At 55.8% G+C, this 21,778-nt stretch overlaps 1 protein-coding gene and 1 non-coding gene across 2 annotated transcripts; both read right to left on the bottom strand.

Moving 5' to 3' along the window:
* Nucleotides 1-2,762: 2,762 nt before the first annotated feature.
* LOC124968970 (long-chain-fatty-acid--CoA ligase ACSBG2-like) lies at nt 2,763-16,069 on the bottom strand. Its single transcript, XM_047531802.1, has 12 exons — nt 15,203-16,069; nt 12,129-12,217; nt 11,566-11,686; nt 9,913-9,993; nt 9,598-9,747; nt 9,281-9,487; nt 6,370-6,551; nt 6,055-6,288; nt 4,497-4,714; nt 4,202-4,341; nt 3,432-3,678; nt 2,763-2,845 (listed from the first exon to the last, which is right to left on the bottom strand). The coding sequence occupies exons 1-12, from the start codon at nt 16,067-16,069 to the stop codon at nt 2,763-2,765; spliced, it is 2,619 nt and encodes an 872-aa protein (XP_047387758.1).
* On the bottom strand, nt 8,744-8,816 carry Trnap-agg (transfer RNA proline (anticodon AGG)). The gene has a single exon. It is a non-coding gene; the product is annotated as a tRNA-Pro (tRNA).
* Nucleotides 16,070-21,778: the final 5,709 nt, after the last annotated feature.

The raw sequence follows: 21,778 nt of genomic DNA, 5'->3' as shown, positions 1-21,778 counted from the left end.
CTGAGTGGTGCACATTGCCAGCCACTGCCCTCTGCCACTGCCCTGCCCACAGCAGCAGCCAGCGACGGAGACCGCTCGTCAGCAGGTGGCAGCCAGAGGACGGCACAGCCGAGCCCTGGATCACTCAGGGGCATGTCTTCTTACTCCAAGTCAACAGCACAGTCCCCGCATCAGGGCTGCGGCCTCCCCTGCCCTCTGCCCTTCCTTCCAGAGTCAGGTTCTGCAGCTTTGGGGGCGGTTTTGGATCAGCTCCTGAAGTTGGGCTGTGGGGTCAGCGAGGGTCTGGAGCTGTTCCCCATGATGCCAACGGCCGCTGCCAAAGCAAACCCAGCCTAGCAACCTGCGCTTTGATGGGGTCAGATCATGTTCAAACCATGGCGCCCCTTCAGGCTCATGGATCACTTCCCTAGTGACATCCAGTCTCCATGAACCGTCAGGGGCGTTCTGAACCAGGTGCAGCGGCCACACCTGTCATCCCAGCTCCCGAGGGACTGAGGCGGGACCTTTGCAAGGTGAGCCCCTGGCTGGGAAAGGACGGGACCCGGCTCTGTGGGGGAGTGCTTGCCCCACCATGGCGGGAGAGCACTCAAGGTTAAATTCGATGACCAGCGATTCCTTTTGATTCTTGGCGTTTCCACCTCTACTCGTGTGACTCACCCGTTCCTGCATGTTGTCCTCATTTCCCTTCTAGCTCTCAGCACATTGACCATTCTTATTTTAAATCCATATTCTGATTCTTGCAGAATATCTGCCACATCTGAGCAGCATCTCTTGCAACTGGGCTTTCCTTGTTGAAAGCCAGACGTGGCGTGCTGGTAACAGACTGAGGCAAGCAGCCTGGAGGGAGGATAACCTCTGTGGGACCAGGCTGCGCTTCCTGCTGGTCGTGGCTGTTGTCAGAAGCTCTGGTCTCTTCTGGCTTCCTTGTTTTCACCCCTCGGTTGCCATGGGCTTCTAGAGATTCCTATTAAAATAGGCTCTGAGCCTTGAAGTCCTTTTCATCTGCAACTGTCCCCTCTTATGACACAGAAACCCTGCTGATGTGATGGCAGAATGTGGTAGGAGGAAAAGCATTCTAGAGTCCCATAATTAGGCTTCACTTTCTGTTGATTTAACCTAGTGCCTGAGGCTGGTTCTTTATGAAGAAAAGAGGTTTCTTTAGCTTGCTGTTTTAGAGACTGACGATGATGTCTTCAGCCTCTGGCGAGGGTCTCAGGGCAGATGGCATCCCAGTTCTGGGAGCACATGCCAACCAGAGGGAAAGATCACAGGGCGAGACAGGAAGCGGGTGGGATCTGGGGGCCAGGTTTGCTCTTTTTACAATTCACTTCCAAGTCACTAACCCAGGTCCCAAGACCTCCCTCCCACAAGGCCCCGCCTCTTATGGGCCTCACACTGCCCTCTGGGGACCAAGCTTCCAGTCCATGAACCTTTGGGAACAGACCACATGCAAACCGCAGCACAGTGTTGCGCTAAGTCTGCGTGCCAGGGCTGTGGCCTTCACAAGTGTTCCTCATCTTCCTCCCAGGCTGGGCAGGCGCTGGTGAAAGTTTCCCTCGAGGACAGGCCTTCACTAGGGACAGCAGAGGCTGTGGATGTACTTCAGAGTGGGCCTCCCACCCCGCCCTGCAGCCTAGCTCAGCCTCTCCAGCTGGTCCACGTGGGCCTCCACACGTCGTTGCTGCTGACTCGGTGCGGCTGCCTCTCAGGGCTCTGTGCTGCAGGCTGGGTCCTCAGTGGTGCTGCTGGGAGGTGGTGGGACCTTAGGTGGAGCCCAGTGTTTCTCACTCCCACGAGGGTTTCCTGGGTGCATCGTGGGCACATCCCGGCCCCATCAGAGCCAGCCTTATAGTTAGGTCCCTGCTGAGCCCCACAGGCCTCTACTGAGGTCTTCTTGTTTTGGGAGTGGGGCATTGGAAATACTGGGTATGGAACCCAGGGCCTCTTGCACGTACAACGAGCACTCTACCACTGAGCCACATCCCCAACCTTTTTTATTTTTCATTTTGGTCTCACTGAGTTATTGAGGCTGGCCTCGACCTTTCAATCCTCCTGCCTAAGCCTCCCAAGTCACTGGGATGACAAGGATGAACACCAGGCCCGGTTCTGAGCTCATTCCCACATCTTTTCTGTTTTCTTGGGTGCTGGGTGGGGTTTAATGTGCGCCATTTGAACCACGAGTACCCAAGCGTTCCTCATGAGTACAGTGTGTGAACCTGGGTGAGCCCTCTGCCCTCACCCAGGGCCCACCCTCAGGCACCAGCACACAGCACACAGCAGCAGCTCCTGTCTGTAGAGCCAGCCTCCAGTTGCCCCTCAGCAGCTTCTCACATGTGTTATTTTAGGAGTAAGAAAAGAAGCCGTGGGCTCCATCTCGGCAGTCCTTGGGTCTCCCAGAACCTGGACTCAAAGCCAGGGTGAGGTCTCCATTTAGCTCGGGGTCCCCTCGGCACGGGGACTTCTGGAGCTGGGCAGACAATTCCTCCTACTGAGCAGCGTCCAGGCATGAGAGCCACAGGTCCCCAGACACTACCCAAGACCCCCTGGGGGCAGAATCAACCCAGGCGAGAGCCGCTTTGTGAATCAAGTTTATTCTCTTAAAATGTAGAGCACGTGTCTGGAGAGAGCCAGGTTCCCTCCAACCAGGGCCCTCGCTGCAGGACTTCCCCTCCTCCAGGAATCAGCCAGACTGTCAACAGGAGGGAGAGAGGCAGGAGGCTTGGGCCACCTGCGGAGAAGGCAGCCACGGAGCCTCCTGGCCATTAACCATATCCCTGGTAGAAGCCATCGATTTCGGCCTGGTACATCTTGGCCACAACCGCCCTCTTCAGTTTCGTGGTGATTCCTGTGACAGAGCAGAGGTCTGGAGTGGGCCTGCCCCTGGAAGGTCCCCACGCAGCAGGGCGAGCCGGGTTACGGGTGCAGAGGGCAGGTGCCGGGGCAGCGGGAGGGTTCTCCTCACAGCACCGGGGACCCCACCTTCCACAGCCACCACAGCAGGGGGCAGGACCCCTCACTGCCCGGGGGACACAGCGGCTTTAAATCGCAGATGCAGGGACCCCATCTGAGGTCTAGGGCATTCTGACAAGTGCCCAGGGTGCAAATGGCCCTTGGGACACTCTTCAAGGACAAAATGCAGACTCCTTGGACACTCTTAGGTGGAGACAGCAGTGAAAGTCAGGGGTCAGACGTGGCGGACGCGCCGTGGGCAGCAGCGCTGGGGGCAGCTCCTCTTCCACTCCAGGGGAGGCCCCGGGAACGGGCCCAGGGGTCCCCGCAACACACCCCACACATGCTCTGGGTTGGGGTGTGTTTTGCTGAACTAGCTGGCCAAGGCCAGGTGGCCAGGTCCTATAGCCTGTGTCCCGGGAGCTGGTAGGAGGTGAGTGTTGGCCAGGACGCCTGCCCAGCCCCTGCCACCTGCTGCTCACCAAGCTCCCCACCGCCCACAGAGAAGTCGTTGTTCAGTATGGTCCACTTGATGATCTTGGCGCTCTCGGAGGGCGCCTCCGCGTTAGCAGCCTCGATGCCCTGGCTGATGAACTCCATGACCAAGGGGTCGCGCCTGTGGAGGATGTCCGTCAGCCTGGTGGACTGGCTCCTGAGCTTCCGACAGAAAGCTATGGCCTCGCTGGTCAGCGTCGTCCGGGGCTCTCCCGTCTCTGAGTTAATCTGGCACTGCGGGAGGGGCCAGGGTCAGGCCGTTCCCCAGGCAGCACCCACCTGCCACCCCCCCACCGCGCCACGCCGGGGCTCGACATCCTCCATCAGCAGTCACGGCACGTCTGTCCTGGTGCCAAGTCCCCACCACACACTGCACAGGTGACCAAAGGGAGGCCTGCCCAGGAGGGGCTGCCCCGCCCGGCCCACCGACTGCCACAAGACCCAGTCCCTCGCTGCCTCCAGGAGGGAGGGAGGGCACCGTCCCCCTGCACAGACCTGCAGAGGGCACGCGCCTGGCATGGGTGGAATTCCCGTCCCTGGAGGCCAGCATCTCAGGTCCCCAACCCAGCCTCCCCGACAACCAGTGTGGCTGAGGTCCTGGCCCTGGTGTCCCTAGAGCAGTGGCCCGCCACCCTCCCCAAGAAGGGCTGTAGGACAAATGCCAGCCCCCTGCTGCCCCCAGAGCCAAGCTGCCACCTGAGCTCCGAGCCAACAGCAGCTCCCGCCCGCCAGCCGCCACCCCAGCGTCCCGAGGCACCTTCAGCGTGAGGAGGGCGCACAGGTACGGGGCGTCCTGGCCCACCACCACCACGTAGCGCACGATGGGGAGGTGCGTCCTCACCCGCTTCTCGATGGGGTAGGGATTGATCCTCTCCCCCGAGCGCAGCGTGATGGTATCTGCACGTGGGAGGGAGGAGGGTCACATCCACATCAGGCGGGGGACGCCAGGGTGCCCCTGCCCCCACGCTGAGTGTTGGCCCTAACGGGGCCTTGTGCTGTTTGCCTCCTGTACCACTGTCCAGGGCGGCTCTACAGGCCCAACCTTGTCTCACCCTTGATACTGCCCACGACATAAAGGAAGCTGTTAACGTCCAAGAAGCCCAGGTCCCCCGTGTCCATCCAGCCGTAGCAGTCCATAATCTTCTGGGTGCCCTCCTTGTCGTTGAGATACCCCATGAAGATGTTCCGGCCCCAGATGCAGATGTGCCCAACGCCCTCCTTATCCTCCTCCTTGATCTTGGTGTGGGTGTTGGGGAGCCCCTTCCCACAGCTGGAGGGGAGGGGGGTGTCAGGCACTGCCAGAGGCTCCCCTCCCCCAGAGGGAGGGCCAGGAGCTCCCCACACCCCGTGCACAGCACAGTGTTCCTGGCCTCCTCTGGGTCCTAGAGTCCCACAGGGCACAGAGCCAAGGGTAGAAGGGAGACTGCCAGGGCCACCCGCATGGCACCCAGCCCAGGGGACCCTGCGAGACACCTGAAGGGTGAACCAGCTGCTGTTGCAGGTTTCCACTCTGGAATACCCGGGAAATAGGACTCAGGCCAGGACAGGGGCCTGCCCGCCTGCTGCTCTCCTTGGAAACCACGCTCCAGGTTCCTACAGGAGACGTGGACACCCCCGCCCCAGATTGCTATGGCCCCAACTGTGTCCTCTCTGGCAAAACTCATGTGCTGAAGCCCTGAGCCCCCGAGGGGTGGTCCCTGCCGACAGGGTCGGGAGGAGGCGGGGTTAGATCAGGCTGTGTGGGGGCCCAAGGTAGGACATGTGCCCAGACGGAAGAGGCCTCAGGGGACGCTCCACCTCTTTTTTGTCACGTGAGGACGCAGTGAGAGGCCTGCCACCTGCAAGCCACTGAGAAAGAAAGCGGAGGGATCAGGCTGAGGCTGCAGGGCAGGGGGACAGCGAGCGGCCTGACCACACCTGCTCCAGGCCCAGCCCCAGGATGTCCCCTACAGGTGGATGAACCACTGCGGTCAGGATCCGCCGCCTTCAGTGTCCCACAGCTGGGAGCGCCCTGGTCAGCCACCCAACCAGAGTGGGTTTGCACTATGGCTTTCACCTCCATCTCTCTTGCTGGGGCAAGTTGGCTGCCGTGCCAGGAGGACCCTCGAGCAGCCCTGTGGTGAGGCCCACAGGCAGAGGAACGGCCTCCTGCTAGGAGCCAGCAAGAAGCTGGGCCTCAGCCCCAGCCATGCAAGGGCTCCTCTCAGCAGAGACCCCTCCAGCCACAGTGGCCTTTAGGTGAGATGGCCCTGGCCAGCAGTCTGCCCCCAACCTCAGGAACTAGGAAGTGGCTCCTAGATTCCTGATCCACAGAAACCATGAGATGAAAAACGGTCACTGTCCCGAGCTACTGAGCCTGGGAGTAACTTGTACACAGCAGCGCGTAGAGATACCAGGTTGTCCCAGATGACGCGCCTTTAGTAAAACTAAAATCACATAATGATTTTCAAATCAAAGCACAAACCCAAAGGGGCTTCTGGGCCTCCCTAGCAAGGGTACTGGTCATGTGCTTTGGGACACAAGTTCCTTAGACGGGGGCCTGACTGGGGTAACAGCCGCACTTGGGACCTGCACACGCCCCAGTGCACCCAGGTCCTTGCCAGAACCCACCTCAGCAGCCGGAAGGCCTGGTGGCCGGAGAGGGCATGCAAGCCCGTGCTCTCAGACAGGCCGTACATCTCGAAGATGGGGATGTTCAGGCTGAGGAAGAAGTCCAGTGTGGCCCTGGGGAGCCCCATGCCCATGTTGAAGAACTGCTCGCAGTGACTCAGGCCCAAGAACTTCCTGGCTCTGTCGAAGGTCAGCATCTTGGCCAGGCGGAAGCACAGCGGGGGGTGGACCTGCCTGGAGAAGCACACCCACAGGACCCGGCGTGGCCGCGCCCACCCGCCTGCCCGCCGTGTCCCCACGGGGGCCCAGCCTCACTCCAACATCCGCTGCTTGTTGGTGTGGAGCCCCAGCCTCATGGCCCACCGGTCCAGCTTCCGGCGGAAGGTAGAGGAGTCCAGGTGGCTGGTCTTGAGGTTGTCCAGCATCCTTTCCCAGATCCACGGGATGCCGTAGAACGTGGTGGGCTGCACCTCCCGCAGCATGTCCATCAGGAAGCCCTGCGTGGGACAGGGTGGAGGGGCGGCCTCGGTCCCCAGCTGAGCACCCACCCCCAGGAGCACAGCCTGGAGTCCTCAACCTGAGGATGGTGGCTAGGAGCTGGGGTAGGGGCTGGAGGGAGTCAGGGACAGGGTGGCGGCCACCCCCAGCGCAGGAGCAGGCTCCAGGAGCATCTGCCCTGGCAGAGCAGGAGATGCAGCCAGACAGAACTGTGAAGGCTGTCGGAGGGAGGAGGGGAGAGAGCGGAGGAGGGAAGAAGGGGCAGGAGAGAGGGAAAGAGGAAGACAGAAATGGGGAGGGAGGGAGCGGGAGGGAAGGGGAGAGGAGGAGAGAGGGAGGGAGGGACAGAGACACAGGAGCTAGGAGACAGAGGAGCAGCTAGAAGAGAGGGAGGGAGAGAGGCAGAGTTACAGGCAGAGACAGAGCACGCCAAGAAGGGGACACAGGCTAAGATGGGGACAGACACGCACAGTGACACAGCGAGAGACGGGGAAGCGGAGGTGGGATAACTCTGATTTTGTCACGTTTTCAAGCCTTCTCTTACGAGGAAAGATTCTGCCATGACCTCGTCAGAATGTTAGCACAGAAGGGTGGAGAGTAAGATGTTACCCAGGCTGGACCCAGACCCGCCCGGGCTGGCGCAAGCCCACAGCGCCAGGCCCAGTGGCGCTCTGCCATTATGAACTTCTAAGTGCTTCATTATGAACTTCTAAGTGCTTCCTAAAAATGGCCAGAAGAGCCGGGCATGGTGGCGCACGGCCGCAGTCCCAGTGAATCTTGAGGCCGAGGCAGGAGGATCACAAGTTCGAGGCCAGCCTCAGCAACTTAGTAAGGTCCTAAGCAACTTAGCGAGACCCCGTCTCAAAAAATAAAAAGGTGTGGGATGTGCCTCAGTGGTTGAGTGCCCGTGGGTTCAATCCCTGGTACAAAAACAAACAAAAAATTGCCTGAGGATCCCAACCCAGAAACAACCAGCGCATAAGGAGGTAGAAATGCTGATGGCCCCGCTTCGACCTGCACACACTGATTCACGTGTTGAATTGTCACACTGTACTTCGTAAACACGGACAGCGATGTATTGTTTAAAATTGTTAAAAGTAATTTTTTAAATCTAACTTGTGTGTGTGTGTGTGCGCACGTGCATGAGGTGCTGGGGAGGGAACCAGGGCCAGCGCTTGTCAGGCAGGGGCTCTGCCCACCGAGCTGTAACCCCAGCCATCCCCCCAATTAATCACTTTTTAAATTTTAAAAGAATATTGCCATAGAGGGGCTGGGGCCCGGGGCAGAGCGCTTGCCTAGCGTGCGCCAGGTCTTGGGCTCCACCCCCAATGCTGCAAAAGGATATCATCCACGACAGTGAAAGCCATATGAAATTCCAGTGTTCTTGTCCATAAAAATGTGCCTTTCTCCCCTTGAGAAATGTGTGAAAATTTGCTCTTTCCCTAAAACACCTTTGGTTGGTCTCTTGGCCCAGAGAGCTGAAATCGTCTACTCCCTGCTCCTCCGCTGGAGGCCTGCGGCCCGTGGTCCCCAGGACAGCCAGCCTGGCGCATGACGGTAACGGGCACCGACCTGGGTATTCAGCATGGGCACCCGGGAGGGGTGTTGGGCGAGTGCTGGGGACCCCTAGGCTACTTTTCTTTTTGATGGTCGTGTAGAAAGTTCACCATGCTGACCTGCTTGCTTCTTCTCCTCCGTCTCCTCTCCTTCCACTTCCTCTTTTCTTAAGTTTTTTTGAAATAGGTTGTCAACATGTTGCCCAGGATGGCTTTGAACTCCTGGCTCAAGCAGTCCTGCCTCCCGAGCAGCAGGGATCACAGGCACTTGCCACCGTGCCAGCCTCATCTACTGTGTCTGAGTTCAGTGGCAATAGCACAGTGGCCTGCCCATGCGGCCGTCCCCACCGTCCTCCCCAGAGTGCCCACTCGACATGGACTTGCTCCATGCCGCTTCCCGTCTGTGGGTCTAGAGCCTCCAGGGACGTCCCAAGGGTGGGTCCTGCCATGTGTCCTTCTCTGACTGGTTGCCACTGAGCAATGTGTCCTCAAGGTCCGGCACATGTAGCTAGTGTCAGAATTTCCTTCCTTTTTTTTTTTTGGTACCAGGGATTGAACTCAGGGGCACTCGACCACTGAGCCACATCCCAGCCTTTTATATTTTACTTAGATTTCTTTCTTTTTTTTTTTTTTTTTGGTGGTGATGGGGATTGAACCCAAGGCCTCGTGCATCCTAGGCAAGCACTGTACCAACTGAGCCACACCCCCAACCCTTTTATATTTTATTTAGAGACAGGGTCTCACTGAGTTGCTCAGAGCCTCACTAAATTGCTGAGGCTGGCTTTGAACTCACACGATCCTCCTGCCTCAACCTCCTGAGCCGCCACTGGATTACAGGCGTGGCCACCAAGCTCCTCGAAATTTCCTTCCTTTTTAAGGCTGACATTTTCACGCCCAGGTGGACCACATGATGTGATCGGCTTCTTCACCAAGGCCTGCCAGGGTTGTGTCCACTCTGCTCTGGCTGCCTCTGTGGCCCACGTGCCTCCAGGCCCTGTGAGGCTGGTTCCCGCCTGCTCCACCCCCTGCCTCACACGTGGGGAAACTGAGGCCCAGAGAGGGGACGGACCGAGCCGTGTAGCGTGGGGTGCAGGGTGAGGGTTTCCGTTCTGGCCCGAGCCCCCTGCCCCGAGCACCCTCACCACCGCCGAGCTTGCCTTTGCCTGACTCACCGTGCCAGGGGGACGTGGAATCATGCCCATTCTCCCAGCCTCTGGTGGGGCGAAGTACAGTGTCCCAGCCACCAAGATGGCCACCCACATGTCGAAAATCTGGGCCCCGATGTAGCTGAGTGGCAAGTAGCTCACCAGGACCTCCTGCCCTTCTGGGGGACACTTATAACAGAGGCTCTGGACGGCAGCTGCTGTGGTCCAGGTAATCTGAAGGGCAACTGAGTATCACCTGCAGGCCCTTTCAGTCTCAACCCCAGGAGCAGCCACAGGCCAGTGGGGACAGCCGGGTCCCAGTCCCACCCAGGCGGGACACTCACGTTGTCATGGCTCAGCATCATGACCTTCAAGGGGCTCAGAGACCCCACGCTGCAGACCAAGGTGCAACACTGGTTGGGTTTTTGGGAGTCAATGACCTGGTCAAGTTTCTCATCTGAGATGTCACCTGCCAGGTTCAGGAACTCCTTCCACTGCAGAGAGACCTGTGGCTAGGCTCTTGGGGGCAGGAGTGGCTCCTGGAAGGGCCCCCAGTGCCCTGCACACCCCAGCAGCCTCCACCCCAGGCCGGAGGCTGGGGGCTCTTGGTCCCGGCCCAGCTGTGGCTGCCTACCCTGCCCTCCCCAGCTGGGTTGTACCGAATATAGATTCTCCTGCACCATCTGAATCTCCTCCGTGTACTGCACGATGCCCTTGAGGTGCTTCAGGGAGCTCTGGATCTGGAAGACACGGCTGGGCTCAGCGGGGCACCGCGGCAGGCTCCGGCTGCCCGGAGCTTCTTCCACAGGTGACAAGGGGGTCCCCTTGTTCTTAATGTGGTAAAACATGTGATCGTTCTACACTTGACCACTTTAAAGCAGATGAGTCAGGAGCACTTTAAAATGTAGCGTGCATCACCTAATTCCAGAACGTTCTATCATCCAGAAAGGAAACCCCATACCTATTAGCAGTTGTTCCCCTTGCCTGAGTCCCTGGTAAACACAAGTCCACTTTTTAAATGGATTTATATATTTCAGATATTTCACATAAGTAGAACCACACGCTGTGTGTCCTTTTGTGTCTATCTGGTCCTTACTGAGGGCGAAGTCCTCAACGTCCACCCACACAGCAGCGTGCCACAGCCTGGCCTCTCTCATGGCTGAGTAATCCTCCAGTGTGCGGGTGGACACGCTGAACTGGTCCATTGATCCGCTGATGGTCACTTGGGTTCCTTCCAGCTCCTGAATGCCATGAATCAGGCTGACGTGACTCGGGGTGAGGCAGGAACATCTCTTCAAGATTCTATTTTCAGTTCTCTTGGGTTTAGACCCAGAGGTGGGCGGGAGGCCTCAGAGCCCCTGCGTAGAGCGACTGGACCGGATCAGCCTGGGGCCATGGACAGTCAGCTGCCCGAGGCGGATCTGATTGCGTGACTTCATTTAGATGACAAATCTGCACAAGCAAGTCCCAGGGCGGAAGCCTGGCTGCCGGGGCTGGGGAGTGACTGCTGGTGGGCAGGGGTGTCCCCTCAGGGCAGTGACAATGCTCTGGAGCCCGAAGCAGTGATCCAGCCATACGGATTACGCAGTGCCATCGTAAGTGGCGCATCACACCTAGCTTGTCGAAAGCCAGGTGGCTTCTGTTTGCCACGCGGCCTCAAGCAGGAGGCATCAGAGTGTCCCTGAGCTCTGTCAGGCGGGCTCCGGCGCAGGCTTGCCTCAGAACGAGACTGTGCCCGGGAGACAGAGCCCTCACTGGCACTTGGTAAGCAGCAGGTGCCCCACGCAGGTCACCACCCCACCAGTATTAATAGGCAGGTGTTCCTAAACTCTCTGGGCTGCCCTCGCCTAGTGGGGTTAGAGTTGACCTTGATCTACCCAGTGGCGGCCCATCCCCCACCCTGGGGTGGGCTGCAGAGAAGGCCCCGGAGCCAACGCTGGGCAGGCTCAGATCTCCTCAGGATGGGCCTCCAGGGTGGCAGGCCACAGAGCGAGGCTGGTGGCAGTGGATCAGCCCCCTCCGGTCCATCCTCCTCCTCTTCCCTGTTACCCCCTCTTCTGACTCCTCTTCCTCTTCCCCTTCTCCTTTTCCTTTATCTGGGGTTGAACCCATGCTGGGCAAGCCATCCCCCAGTCCTTTTTAAAATTTTGGGACAGGGTATCACTAAGTTGCTGAGACTGGCCTTGAACTTAGGATCCTCTGCCACAGCCTCTCGCATAGCTGGAGGACACGTTGGACTCCACTTCCTCACCAGGCAAGGCCTGTGCCCCAGTGGGTGCCCCCGGGTTCCTGCAGGTCGGAGCGTCACTAACCTGGATGACTTTCTGCAGCTGCCTGTCGCTGTCCACCACAAAGATGTCTATCTCCACGTTCTCAGCGATGACCTGGCAGGCTTTTGGGGAGTTGGTGGACAAGATGCCAACAGAGAAACCTCTGGAAGCAGAATCCAGGAGCTGAAGGCCTGCTGGGTGAGGGCTTAGGGGAACTGCAGGGGTCTTGGGAGTCACCGATGCCCCAACATCCATGAGGTACCCTGAAGGCGGGACTCAGGGACAGCCCCAGCCTGGGCCCTGTCCTGAAGGGATTCTGCCAGCGTTCTGGATTACTGGAGGAGGGCTCGGTGCGGGGGAATCCCAAGGACTGGGGAGTGGGGAAGGCTTCCTGGAGGAGGGAACACGAGGGTTGGGCTTCGCTGGGTGTGTATGAGTTTGCTGGGGACAGAATGTCTGGAAGGTGAGTTGAGCATGCCTGGGACTGGGACTTAGACAAATCCCACTGAGCAAAGACCACACTGGAGGGGGTCAGCTCCTTGTCCTGGGGACTCTACCGTGAGACCTCCTGCCTTAACGGCTCGGGGAGAGACCAGTGCCCTTACCCTGCCAAGATGGCTCCGATGCTGGCGATGACCCACTCCGCTGAGTTGAACCCCATGATCCCCACGCCGTGGAAGCGCTCCAGGCCCAGCTGGAGGAGGGACAGCTTGTGAGGCACAGACAGGCTCAGCTGTCCCCAGCCCCAACCTGCCCGAGCCTGGGGTCGGGAAGCCGGGGCTCCGCCACTCAGAGGAGCGTTGATCCTTTTTCCCTGAGAGAGCCGCCCACTTGAAAGACAAGCTTCCACATGCTCCTCGGGTGTCTCAGCCAGGGTGACTCTGCCCCCTGGGACATTTGGTGACACTTGGAAACATTTTTTGCTGTCAAAACTTGTGGGCGGGAATGCCACCCGCCCAGGTCAGTGTCCACCACAGAGCAAGTTCTGGACCCGAAGCCCAGCAGCACAGACTGAGGGGCTCAAGAAGACTCGGGCGAAGCGCCCCGGCTTCTCACGCGGACAGTGCTGGGGAGCCGGGCGATTCTGCGCCTGTTATCCTGACCTGCCTTTGGTCACAAGCCACACGCCTGGACTGTTTTCCAAGCCTTTAGGGACATGGTGCAGGAGACAGAGATGGTCATTTCAGTCTCCCCCTCTCGGCCGAGGTTTTGGTGGCTTCCTGTTGTTAGGTTTGTACTGTTTTCACTTTCACCAGATAAAATGGTGTGGACGTCCCTGTTGCTCAAGCTCTGCCTGTGCGCCGTACTGAGACTCCGAGATGGCGCACCGGGGGTTCCACTCGCCGGGCACCAAACGGGCCCGTGGGATCTAGGCAGGGCTTCTCCTTTCCATCCCAGACTCTTGCCCTCTTGCTTCCTCGCCCAGACCCCACACAGCACAAAGGAAGTGCTGATGCCTCCCCCTGTCAAGCCGGCTCCCTCCCCTCCAACCTTCCACAACCTCAGTCATGGTCAGCTCCACCTTCCACAGCGCACAGACCAGAAATCTTGGTCAATCTCGGTTGTCTGACACGCTCACCCCATGGAACATTCGGTTGGTTCCACCTTCAGAATCTGATCATTCCCGCCCCCTCCATCTCTGCCAATCTTCATCTCCACTTTGTCTGGTTTCCACCATGCTTTCCTTCCCACAGCAGCCAGAGTGGACACCTGTGGGCACCTAAGCCAAGTCCTGTCTCTCCTCTGCCCACAGTCCCACAGCCTTCCACAGCTTCCACCTCCCTTGGCGTCAAAGTCCAAGTCCTTTCTGCAGCCCACAGGCCCTGCAGGACCAGCCCTGTTCCTTCCCTACCTCCGGCTCCCTCTGTTCCAGTCACAGGGGCTCCTTGCTGACCCTCCTTCATGCCAGACAACCCTACCTCAGGGCCTTTGCATCTTCCTCCAGATCTCCCCATGCTCTTTCGCCAGCTTCCTATGGTCTTTGTTGAAACATCACCTCCTGTCAGTGAGACTCTCCTTGGCCCTATTTAAAAATTTCAATCCCATCCTTGTCTCTTTCTAGTCCCTTCTCTGCTTGAGTTTCCCCTGGATCACAGGTCACTGTCCATCTACGGCAGACGCTCATTATGTTGACTGGCTTCACTTGGGTCCCTTTCCCAGCCTGAAAGACAGGCGTTCAACACACACCGGAAGGTGGCGATACGCTAGAACCAGGCAGTCCCCTCTTCTCCTCCTCCTGGGACTGACCAACCAAACACACAAATGACCACAGGATCAGGTGGCCACAGGGCTGGGCAGTGACAAAGGGGCCATGACAGAGGGGGATAGGACAGCCAGGAAAGACCTGGCTAAGGACATGCCCCCAGAGAAGAGACCCAGGAGCAACCACCATCAGAATGGCAGCTGGTGGCAATGTCCAGTCTGGCGTGTGTGGGAGCTACACCAGGCACGCCAGCAGCCGCACACCCGGGAGCTAGGTGCTGCCGTGTTCAGATATTTATGTGTAAACAACGGTATCTACTAAGTCTAATACACAAGTTCCAAATGTAAAAGGCTAATGCATAAACATATGATATACTGTATACAGTAGATGTATTTTAAATATTTATAAGTAGAAATATGAAACATTTTCATGTATAATATATAAAAGAAACATATGCATAATATATAAGGCATAATATATTTACATATGATATATATTAATCTAGCTAGGCCTGATGGTACACATCCATAATCCCAACTACTTGGGAGGCTGAGGCAAGAGGATCGTAAGTTTGAGGTCAGCCTGGACAACTTGGTGAAATCCTGTCTTGTTTTTAAATTTTTAAAATATTTTTAGTTGTACAGGGACACAATACCTTTATTTTATTTATTTATTTTCATGTGGTGCTGAGAATTAAACCCAATGCCTCACACATACTAGGCAAGCGCTCTGTCACTGAGCCACAACCCCAGCTCCAAGACCCTGTCTTAAAATGTGGAATGCTCATGGGCTTGAGTAATCTGCATCCCAGTACTGTTAAACACACACACACACACACAGACACACAGAAATGTATGTCTAATATATAAAACAAATATACATATATAATCTATAAAATACATGTATAATATAAAATTATGTTCATGTAAGTGTATAATATAGAAATACATGAATACGCATAAGTATATAGAATATAAAATATTCCTATTATATATCTACATATACAACACACGTGCATATTATACATATAAAACATAAAACATGGAATTTTTTTTGATTTGTTCTAATTAGTTATACATGACAGTAGAATGCATTTTGACACATCATACATAAATGGAGTACAACTCCTCACTCTTCTAGTTATGGAATTTAATTTTTGCATAAGATATAAAATGCATTTCATGTATGTATAACATAAACCATTTTATATGTAAATACATTTTGCACGTATTTGTTTATACATTCTACCTCTTTTTTAATAGAAAATCTCTATGTTCCACATGGTTTCACATGGGGAAACCGAGGCACAGAGAAGCTAACCGGGGCGGAGCTAGGACTCGAACCCAAGACCCAAGACTGGCTGTCAATCCCGAGCTCTCTGGGGGCCTCGGAGAAAAGCCCAGGCGCACGCGGTGGAGACAGACGCCGCGCAGGCGCAGGAGCGGCGCGCAGGCGCAGGAGCGGCGCGGGCGGTACCTTGAGGAAGGCCTTGGCGGCGCGCCGGCACTGCTCGTAGTACTCGATGTAGGTGAGTGTGTGCCAGCCGTTCCTGTGCTTGGAGCCCAGCGCGATGTAGTTGGCGTACTTGATGGCCGTGTCCATGACCATGTCGTGCACGGTGAGCGGCGCCTCATTGTTCAGCGAGTTCTTGCTCAGCCGCAGCTGCACCTGGCCATCGCAGTCCGAGGTCCAGTAGCTTTGGCCTGCGGGCGGGCAGGGCATGTCCAGCGGGCCCCACAGCGAGCGGAGGCCCGCGGAGAAAGCGGGTGGACAGAAGGGCGGGCAGAGGACGGGCGGCACTGGCCCGAGGCAGAGGAAGCCGCCTGAGGCCCGCAGGCCCTTCCCTGGGCTCCCGCAGGGGCCAGCAGCCTGGCAAGCGCTGACCACCGCTCCCGTGCCCAGCCCAGCATCCCCTCCGGGGTCGCCTGCATGGAGGGATAGGCCGCACCCCCGGACTGCAGCGCTGGCCGAGTGCCCCCGGGAGCCCAGACCTCCCCCTGCCCCGGCCCCGGAGCCCCAACCTTTGGTTTTACTTTCTGGGTGTTGAGGGCGCTTCTTTGCTGCCCTGTGACTCTTGCCGGAGGACATGGTGTGCAGAGCGCCTTTGCCTCCCTTCCCAGGGGCTGGGCAGACCCACGTGCACACGATCAGTCGCAGGCACCCATCCGGAGGTGCGCCTCTCACCTGGTCACGGGTGGCCAGGGGAGGCTCCCTCCCGAGTGGGTGGGAGTTGGCCCGGGAAAGCTGCAGCAGGAGCCTTTGGAAGAGGGAGCGCCTGGTGAAGGCCTTGGAACCGGCACGGGGAGGAGGGGGAGCACAGAGAAAGCGAAGCAAGTGCATCATTTTCTAGTTCTGTGCCCTTCCCCCACCGGGGGCTGCTGGCCCATCCAGGAGCAGCCGGAATACACACGCCCCCGACCCCTGCTTCCCACCCACAGCACTTTGTCACCCCTCTCTGCCATTGCCAGGGTGGTGCTTACTCCTGTATCCAGCTTCTTTTAGTCAGCTTTGTCACCCTCCCTGTTCTAGCCACCGGGGACAGGCAGTGTCCAGACTGGAGGTCCAGAACATTGCTATCGATGGCCAACCCTTGTGACATCACTTGATTCCATGGCCCAGGGCCATGATGGCAACCTGAATTACTGTCCCTTTACAGAGACCAGTCTCCGGGGACAAGGGGAGGTCCACTGCAAGAGGACTTCTGCCACACCCCCTAGGCAAGGGTCTCCAAGGGGATGGTGCTCAGGGAGGAGCTGGGGGCAGGGGCTTGGTCTCAGGTCTGGCAGCTGGAGGGACTCGAGTCACTGCTGTGCATTGTTGTCTGTGGAGCCTGAAGTGGAAAGAGTGAGCCAGTGAGAAAGGTGTAGTGTCCCAGAGGCTAAGCAGAGAGCCCTAGCCCCCTCGAGGCCCAGCCTGACCACCAGGTGTGGTCTGTACTTCGAATAGCAGGTTCCCAAAGCGTGATCAGTTACAGATTGCAAATATTGGTGGAGGTTCTTGAGCCTGACAAACTGAGAAATCATTTAAAAGCCTTCCTGGGTCTTCGTAGAGAGGGTGACCATCTTAGCCTGCAGTCCCACCGTCGGTATGTGGCCAAGGGGACGAGGGCAGAGACTTGGAGGGAGCCGCACACTCACGTTCATGGCTGGTGGCAGCCAACAAGAGGGAGGGATAAGTGGACTGTGGTAGGACAGGAAGGACATCCGGACACCTGGACATTGTGTGGAGCGAAGGAAGCCAGTCACAGCAAGAGAGGTGCTCTGACCCCACTCAGGAGGTTTAAAGTGGCCCGAGAAGAAAGTGGTGCACTGCTGCTGGACTGGGAGAAGATGGGGTCAGTGTTGAGGGGGCAGAGTCAGTTCCGGACGATGAGGAGGTTCTGGAGATGGTGGCGGGGACGGCCGCACAGAGGGGCAGTGTGTTTAGTACCTCCGAACTGTATACTGAAAAGTGGTTAAAATAGTGGATTTTTGAAAAATAATTTTAGTTGTAGATGGACACAATACCTTTATTTATTTTTTATTTTTATGTGTTGCTAAGATCGAACCCAGTGCCTCACACATGCTGGGCAAGCGCTCTACCACTGAGCCACAACCCCAGCCCTAAAATGGTGGATTTTATGTATATTTTACCACAATTTAAAAATAAATTCAAAAGACCTTTCTGAAGCAAATGGCTTCTTGTCGTTTCTCAGAGGGTAGCCACGAAGAGAAGGCAACAGCGAGCCATCATAGAAAATGCACAGATTCCTCTACTGATGTGGAGGGCTTTATTTTCCTCTTGTATTTTCTTGAGGAACCAAGATTGAAAAGGAAGAGAAAAATATTTGCAAGATATGCCTATTTTTTGCAAAAAAGCGTTTGCATTTTGAGAAGTAGACCAGCAGTGCGTTGCAGGCGTACAGAAACACCAGCAGCTTTTCGTGCGCCAGCACAACCACCTAAACACTCCAAAAGAAGGAAAGCCTCAGCTGTAACAAACAGTAGCCAGAATTAAGTCGGCCAAAAGCTGTTCAAGGCAGTTATGGATAAAATGCTAAAAGTTTGGAACAGATACTGTATTAATGAATGTAATGAATGGGAAAACTCAGTATTGAAAACAATGTTCTCCTTCAGATTAATCAATAAAAATGGCCTTTTAATTTTGATTTTGGCCATGCTAGGGATCAAACCCAGGGCCCGTGCATGCTAAGCAAGCACCCTACCACTGAGCGGCATTCCCAGTGTCCCCCAAATACGTTGTCAATAGAATTTAAGAATTTTTAAGGAACTTGACAAATTGGTTTCAGAATTTAACAACAACAACAACAACAAAAGATTTAAACAAAAGACCTTATTCTACCGAAATCAAACTCTATTATAAAACTAGTAACTAAAGAAGCACAAGGATGTCGTTACCACGAGGCATAAGGAACCCTTACAACTCAAAAAAAAAAAAAAAAAAATGGCCCTGCTTTTAAATGGGCAAAGAATTTGAGCAAACATTTCTTCAAAGAAGACATGCGTGTGGACGTAGGTGGTACCGCCCAACAAGCGCCCACTGCTCAGCCATCGAGAAGGAAGGGGCCGCTGGTACCGCGCAGATGGAGACACACTGGGGGGAAGAGCCAGGCACAAAAGGGGGCATGTTGGATGTAGCTCAGCGAAGCAGAGCGAGAAGCACAGGTTCAAGGAATGGGAGTGGCCTGCAGGAAGACAGAGCCCAGCCCACCTCCAGCAGCAGAGGCCAGGAAGCTGAAAGCTGCTTTCCTCGAATTCCATGCAGGAGGGTTCTGAACGTGATCGGGTTCCCCTGGTCATGACTGATGGGAGTAAGTCACGTGAGGGGTGGAGCCAGGGTGGGCCCTGTCAGAAGCAGTGTGGTTCTGGGGCCAGCAGCGCCAACATCAGCCTTCTGCTTTGGCCAGCAGGTTGCTGACCCAGCAGCTCTTAGACACAAGCCTTCTTGACTGGGGAACTGGGGGTTCCTCTGACCCAAGCATCCAGTACTGCCACCAAGGGCCTATGTGTGAGCAGCTTGGTCCCCGGTGTGGGAGGTGAGGGAAGCTTTAAGAGGTAGGGCCTAGTAGGAGGTGGTCAGATCACTGGGAGTGCATGCCCTGGAGGTTAAGGTAAGGCTAGTGAAACCCTGAGAGTTCTCCTGCGAGTGAGTTGTAAAAACAGCCCCTTCCCTCAGGGTGGCTTCCTGGCTCACCAGTGATTCCCTCTCACATGTCCTCCTGCCATTGGGTACAAAGTTGTTTTTATTTTTGTAGCTAGAAACTGAATTGCTGGGCCATTTAGTACCTCCATTTTTAACATTTCAATAAACTTCCAAAGTGGCTATTTGCATTCCCACCGGGATGTGTGAGAGTCCCTGTCCCTCCATCTCCTTGCCTTGGTATCACCACATTTTAAGAATTTTAGCAAAGCTAGATTGAGTGCAGTTGCTCCACCTGTAATCTCAGCCTCTAAGGTCAGCCTCAGCAATTTAGCGAGACTTTCTCTCAATAAAATATGAACGTGGGGACTGGAGATGTGGCTCAGTGGTTAGGTGCCCCTGGGTTCAATCTCCCCCTGTGTAAGAGGATTTTAGCAAGGCTAGAAGAGTGAAGTACAGTCTCATGTGGGGGTGGCGGTTGCCTTTCCTTGATGGCTGAGGCTGTCAAGCATCTTCTCATGTATTTATTGACCAGTTTTTTTTTGTTTTTTTTTGTTTTTTTTTTTTAAATAGAAATACACATTCCAGCCGGGCACTCCTGTAATCCTGCAGCTTGGGAGACTGAGACTGGAGGATCATGAGTTCAGAGCCAGCCTTAGCAAAGGTGAGATGCTAAGCAACTCAGTGAGACCTGTCTCTAAGTAAAATACAAAATAGGACTGGAGATGTGACTCAGTGGTCGAGTGCCCCTGAGTTCAATCCCTGGTACCAAAATAATAATGATGATAATAAGACACATTCCAATCCTTTATCATTTTTAAATTGGGTCTGTAAATGAGATCATTGTAATGACGGTGTTACGCTGAGGTGACTTTCAGGTGTGGTTTGCACGTTACCTTCTCCCTTTACTCTTTCCTCCCTCCAAGTTCAGGTGTGTCAAGTTCCTGCTTCGTGCTATTTGTAAAAGTACCTACATGGTAACTGTTGACTCTAGAAACCAAGCTCGTTTGAACTGTGGGTACGGTTGGACCCGACTGGAAACGTGAGAGCGTTTGGGGCCACAGGTCGTCTTGGCTACAGGCTAGCCACGCTCGCTGTCAGGGAGCAGGGTGTCTTCAGACTGTTTTCCCGTCAACCTTGTTTCTTCCAGTTGGATGCAGTTCTTTTTATCATTGAGAACTAAGAGTTCGTTATATATTCAGGCAGCAAAAAATTTGGTTAACATTTGCATGGCTCTTAAATACTTCTGCTTTCCTTTTCCAAGTTGATGGTTTCTTGACAGGATCTTTGAGGGGTGAGAGACTTTGATGCTGGCGCAACCTGGTTCTGTCAGTTCTTTTAATTTCTGGTTGGTGCGTTGGCATCATGTCTAAGAAATCTTCACTTAATACCAGGGCATCTAGATTTTCTCCTACATTTTTTTCCTGGGCATTTTATAATTTCAGCTTCTGCATTGAGGTTTATGATGTTTCTCTAATTGTGTATGGTGTGGGGTAAAGGCCTAAATCCTTTTTTTTTTTTTTTTCCTTCTGGACATAGTCCAGCACCATTAGTTGACAGGACCGTCCTTCCCCCACTGCACTGTTGGACTGCCTTGGCCCCCTTATCCACACCAGTTGGTCATAAGTGAGGCGTTTCACCTCTGGACCCTGCTCTTGCTGGTCTGCACGTCTGCCCTTAGTGGGATGCTGGATTGTGTGCTGCCCTTGCTCCTCTGTCCCAGGCAAAGGTCTGGACTGAGGGGAAGGAAGAGCTGGCCCTGGGATTGTGGGTAGTGTTGATGACCACACCAGAGGACCTTAACAGTCCCGGCTCACCTCTGGGCTTGCTCAGAGGGTCTTCTGCAGTGCCTTGAGTGCCCCTCGCAGCTGCAGGTGCTGAAGGGTAACGTAGAGCAGATTCACAGCCTTGCAGGCTCTTCTCACGAGAGCCAGGGCGTTGAGAAGGCGTGGTGCCGAGAACTGGAACGGTGTGATTTGGGAGGACTCAGATGGCGGGGTGCCCTGAGTCCCCAGATCCCGCCAGCTGCCCATGCTAGCAAAGCAGCCCCTCCTCCAGGCCCAAGCTGGTCTTGCCTTGCTGAAACTGCCTCTGGTGACCTTGGGGCACTGTGTTCCCAGCATTGGCCAGTCTTCCTGCCCTACCCACCAGTGCCCTCCTCATGGCCTCCTATCTCAGTGGAGTCAGGCCTCAGGACGTCCCCAGAGGCTGATCACAACGTCAAAACCTGAAGGTGAAGACTGGCAAGTGGCTTAGAGGACTTGGCTAGCTTGTGTTGGGGACCAGTGTGGGATTGGATTCCGAAGGAGCTTCACCAGGGAAGGAGAAGCCCTGTTTACCAGCTGATGTGTGGAGGTGGGCGCGTGGTCCCGCCCACACCTGGAGGGGTGGGTGCCGAGAGAGCAAAGAGGACACCTGGAGACAGGACGGGAGACCCAGGTGTGTGGAAATGTGCTTCTAGGGAAGAGCTGATGGTGACGGGCTGGACAGCTGCTTGTGCAGTGGCCGTGGCTTGGCTGCCCAGCGCTTCTGTGTTTCACACGGGGCCTCTGGTGCTCGCCTTGCCATCCCGCATGACTGTCCGTGGCGGCCCGGTGAGCATGTCCCCGTCCAGAGCGTTCTGTTCTAGCTGCCACAGGGAGAGACTTGTGAGTCTGGCTACAGGAGCAGGGATGTCACCAGCTTAGCTTGCTTCGTCCCCGTAGGACCAGCACCAGGACTGGCAGGCATGCAGGAAGCGCCTTTCTCAGCCACCGCGAGTGTGCCGATTCCCCCGGCGTCCCTCGAGAGGACTGCCTGGACACTCCAGCAGACGTGCCCTCACTTCCCTCGCCTGGGCTGGGGTCTTGGGAATGGAGGGGGCATTTCCAGGGCAGGGGGCATTGCTCGAGCTGTGGAGGGTGCCCTGCTTCT

The sequence above is a fragment of the Sciurus carolinensis genome, chromosome 17, assembly GCF_902686445.1.
Source record: "Sciurus carolinensis chromosome 17, mSciCar1.2, whole genome shotgun sequence".
Classification (NCBI taxonomy): domain Eukaryota; kingdom Metazoa; phylum Chordata; class Mammalia; order Rodentia; family Sciuridae; genus Sciurus; species Sciurus carolinensis.
The sequence above is the reverse complement of the archived record's forward strand: the minus strand, read 5'-3'. Positions and strand labels throughout refer to the sequence as shown.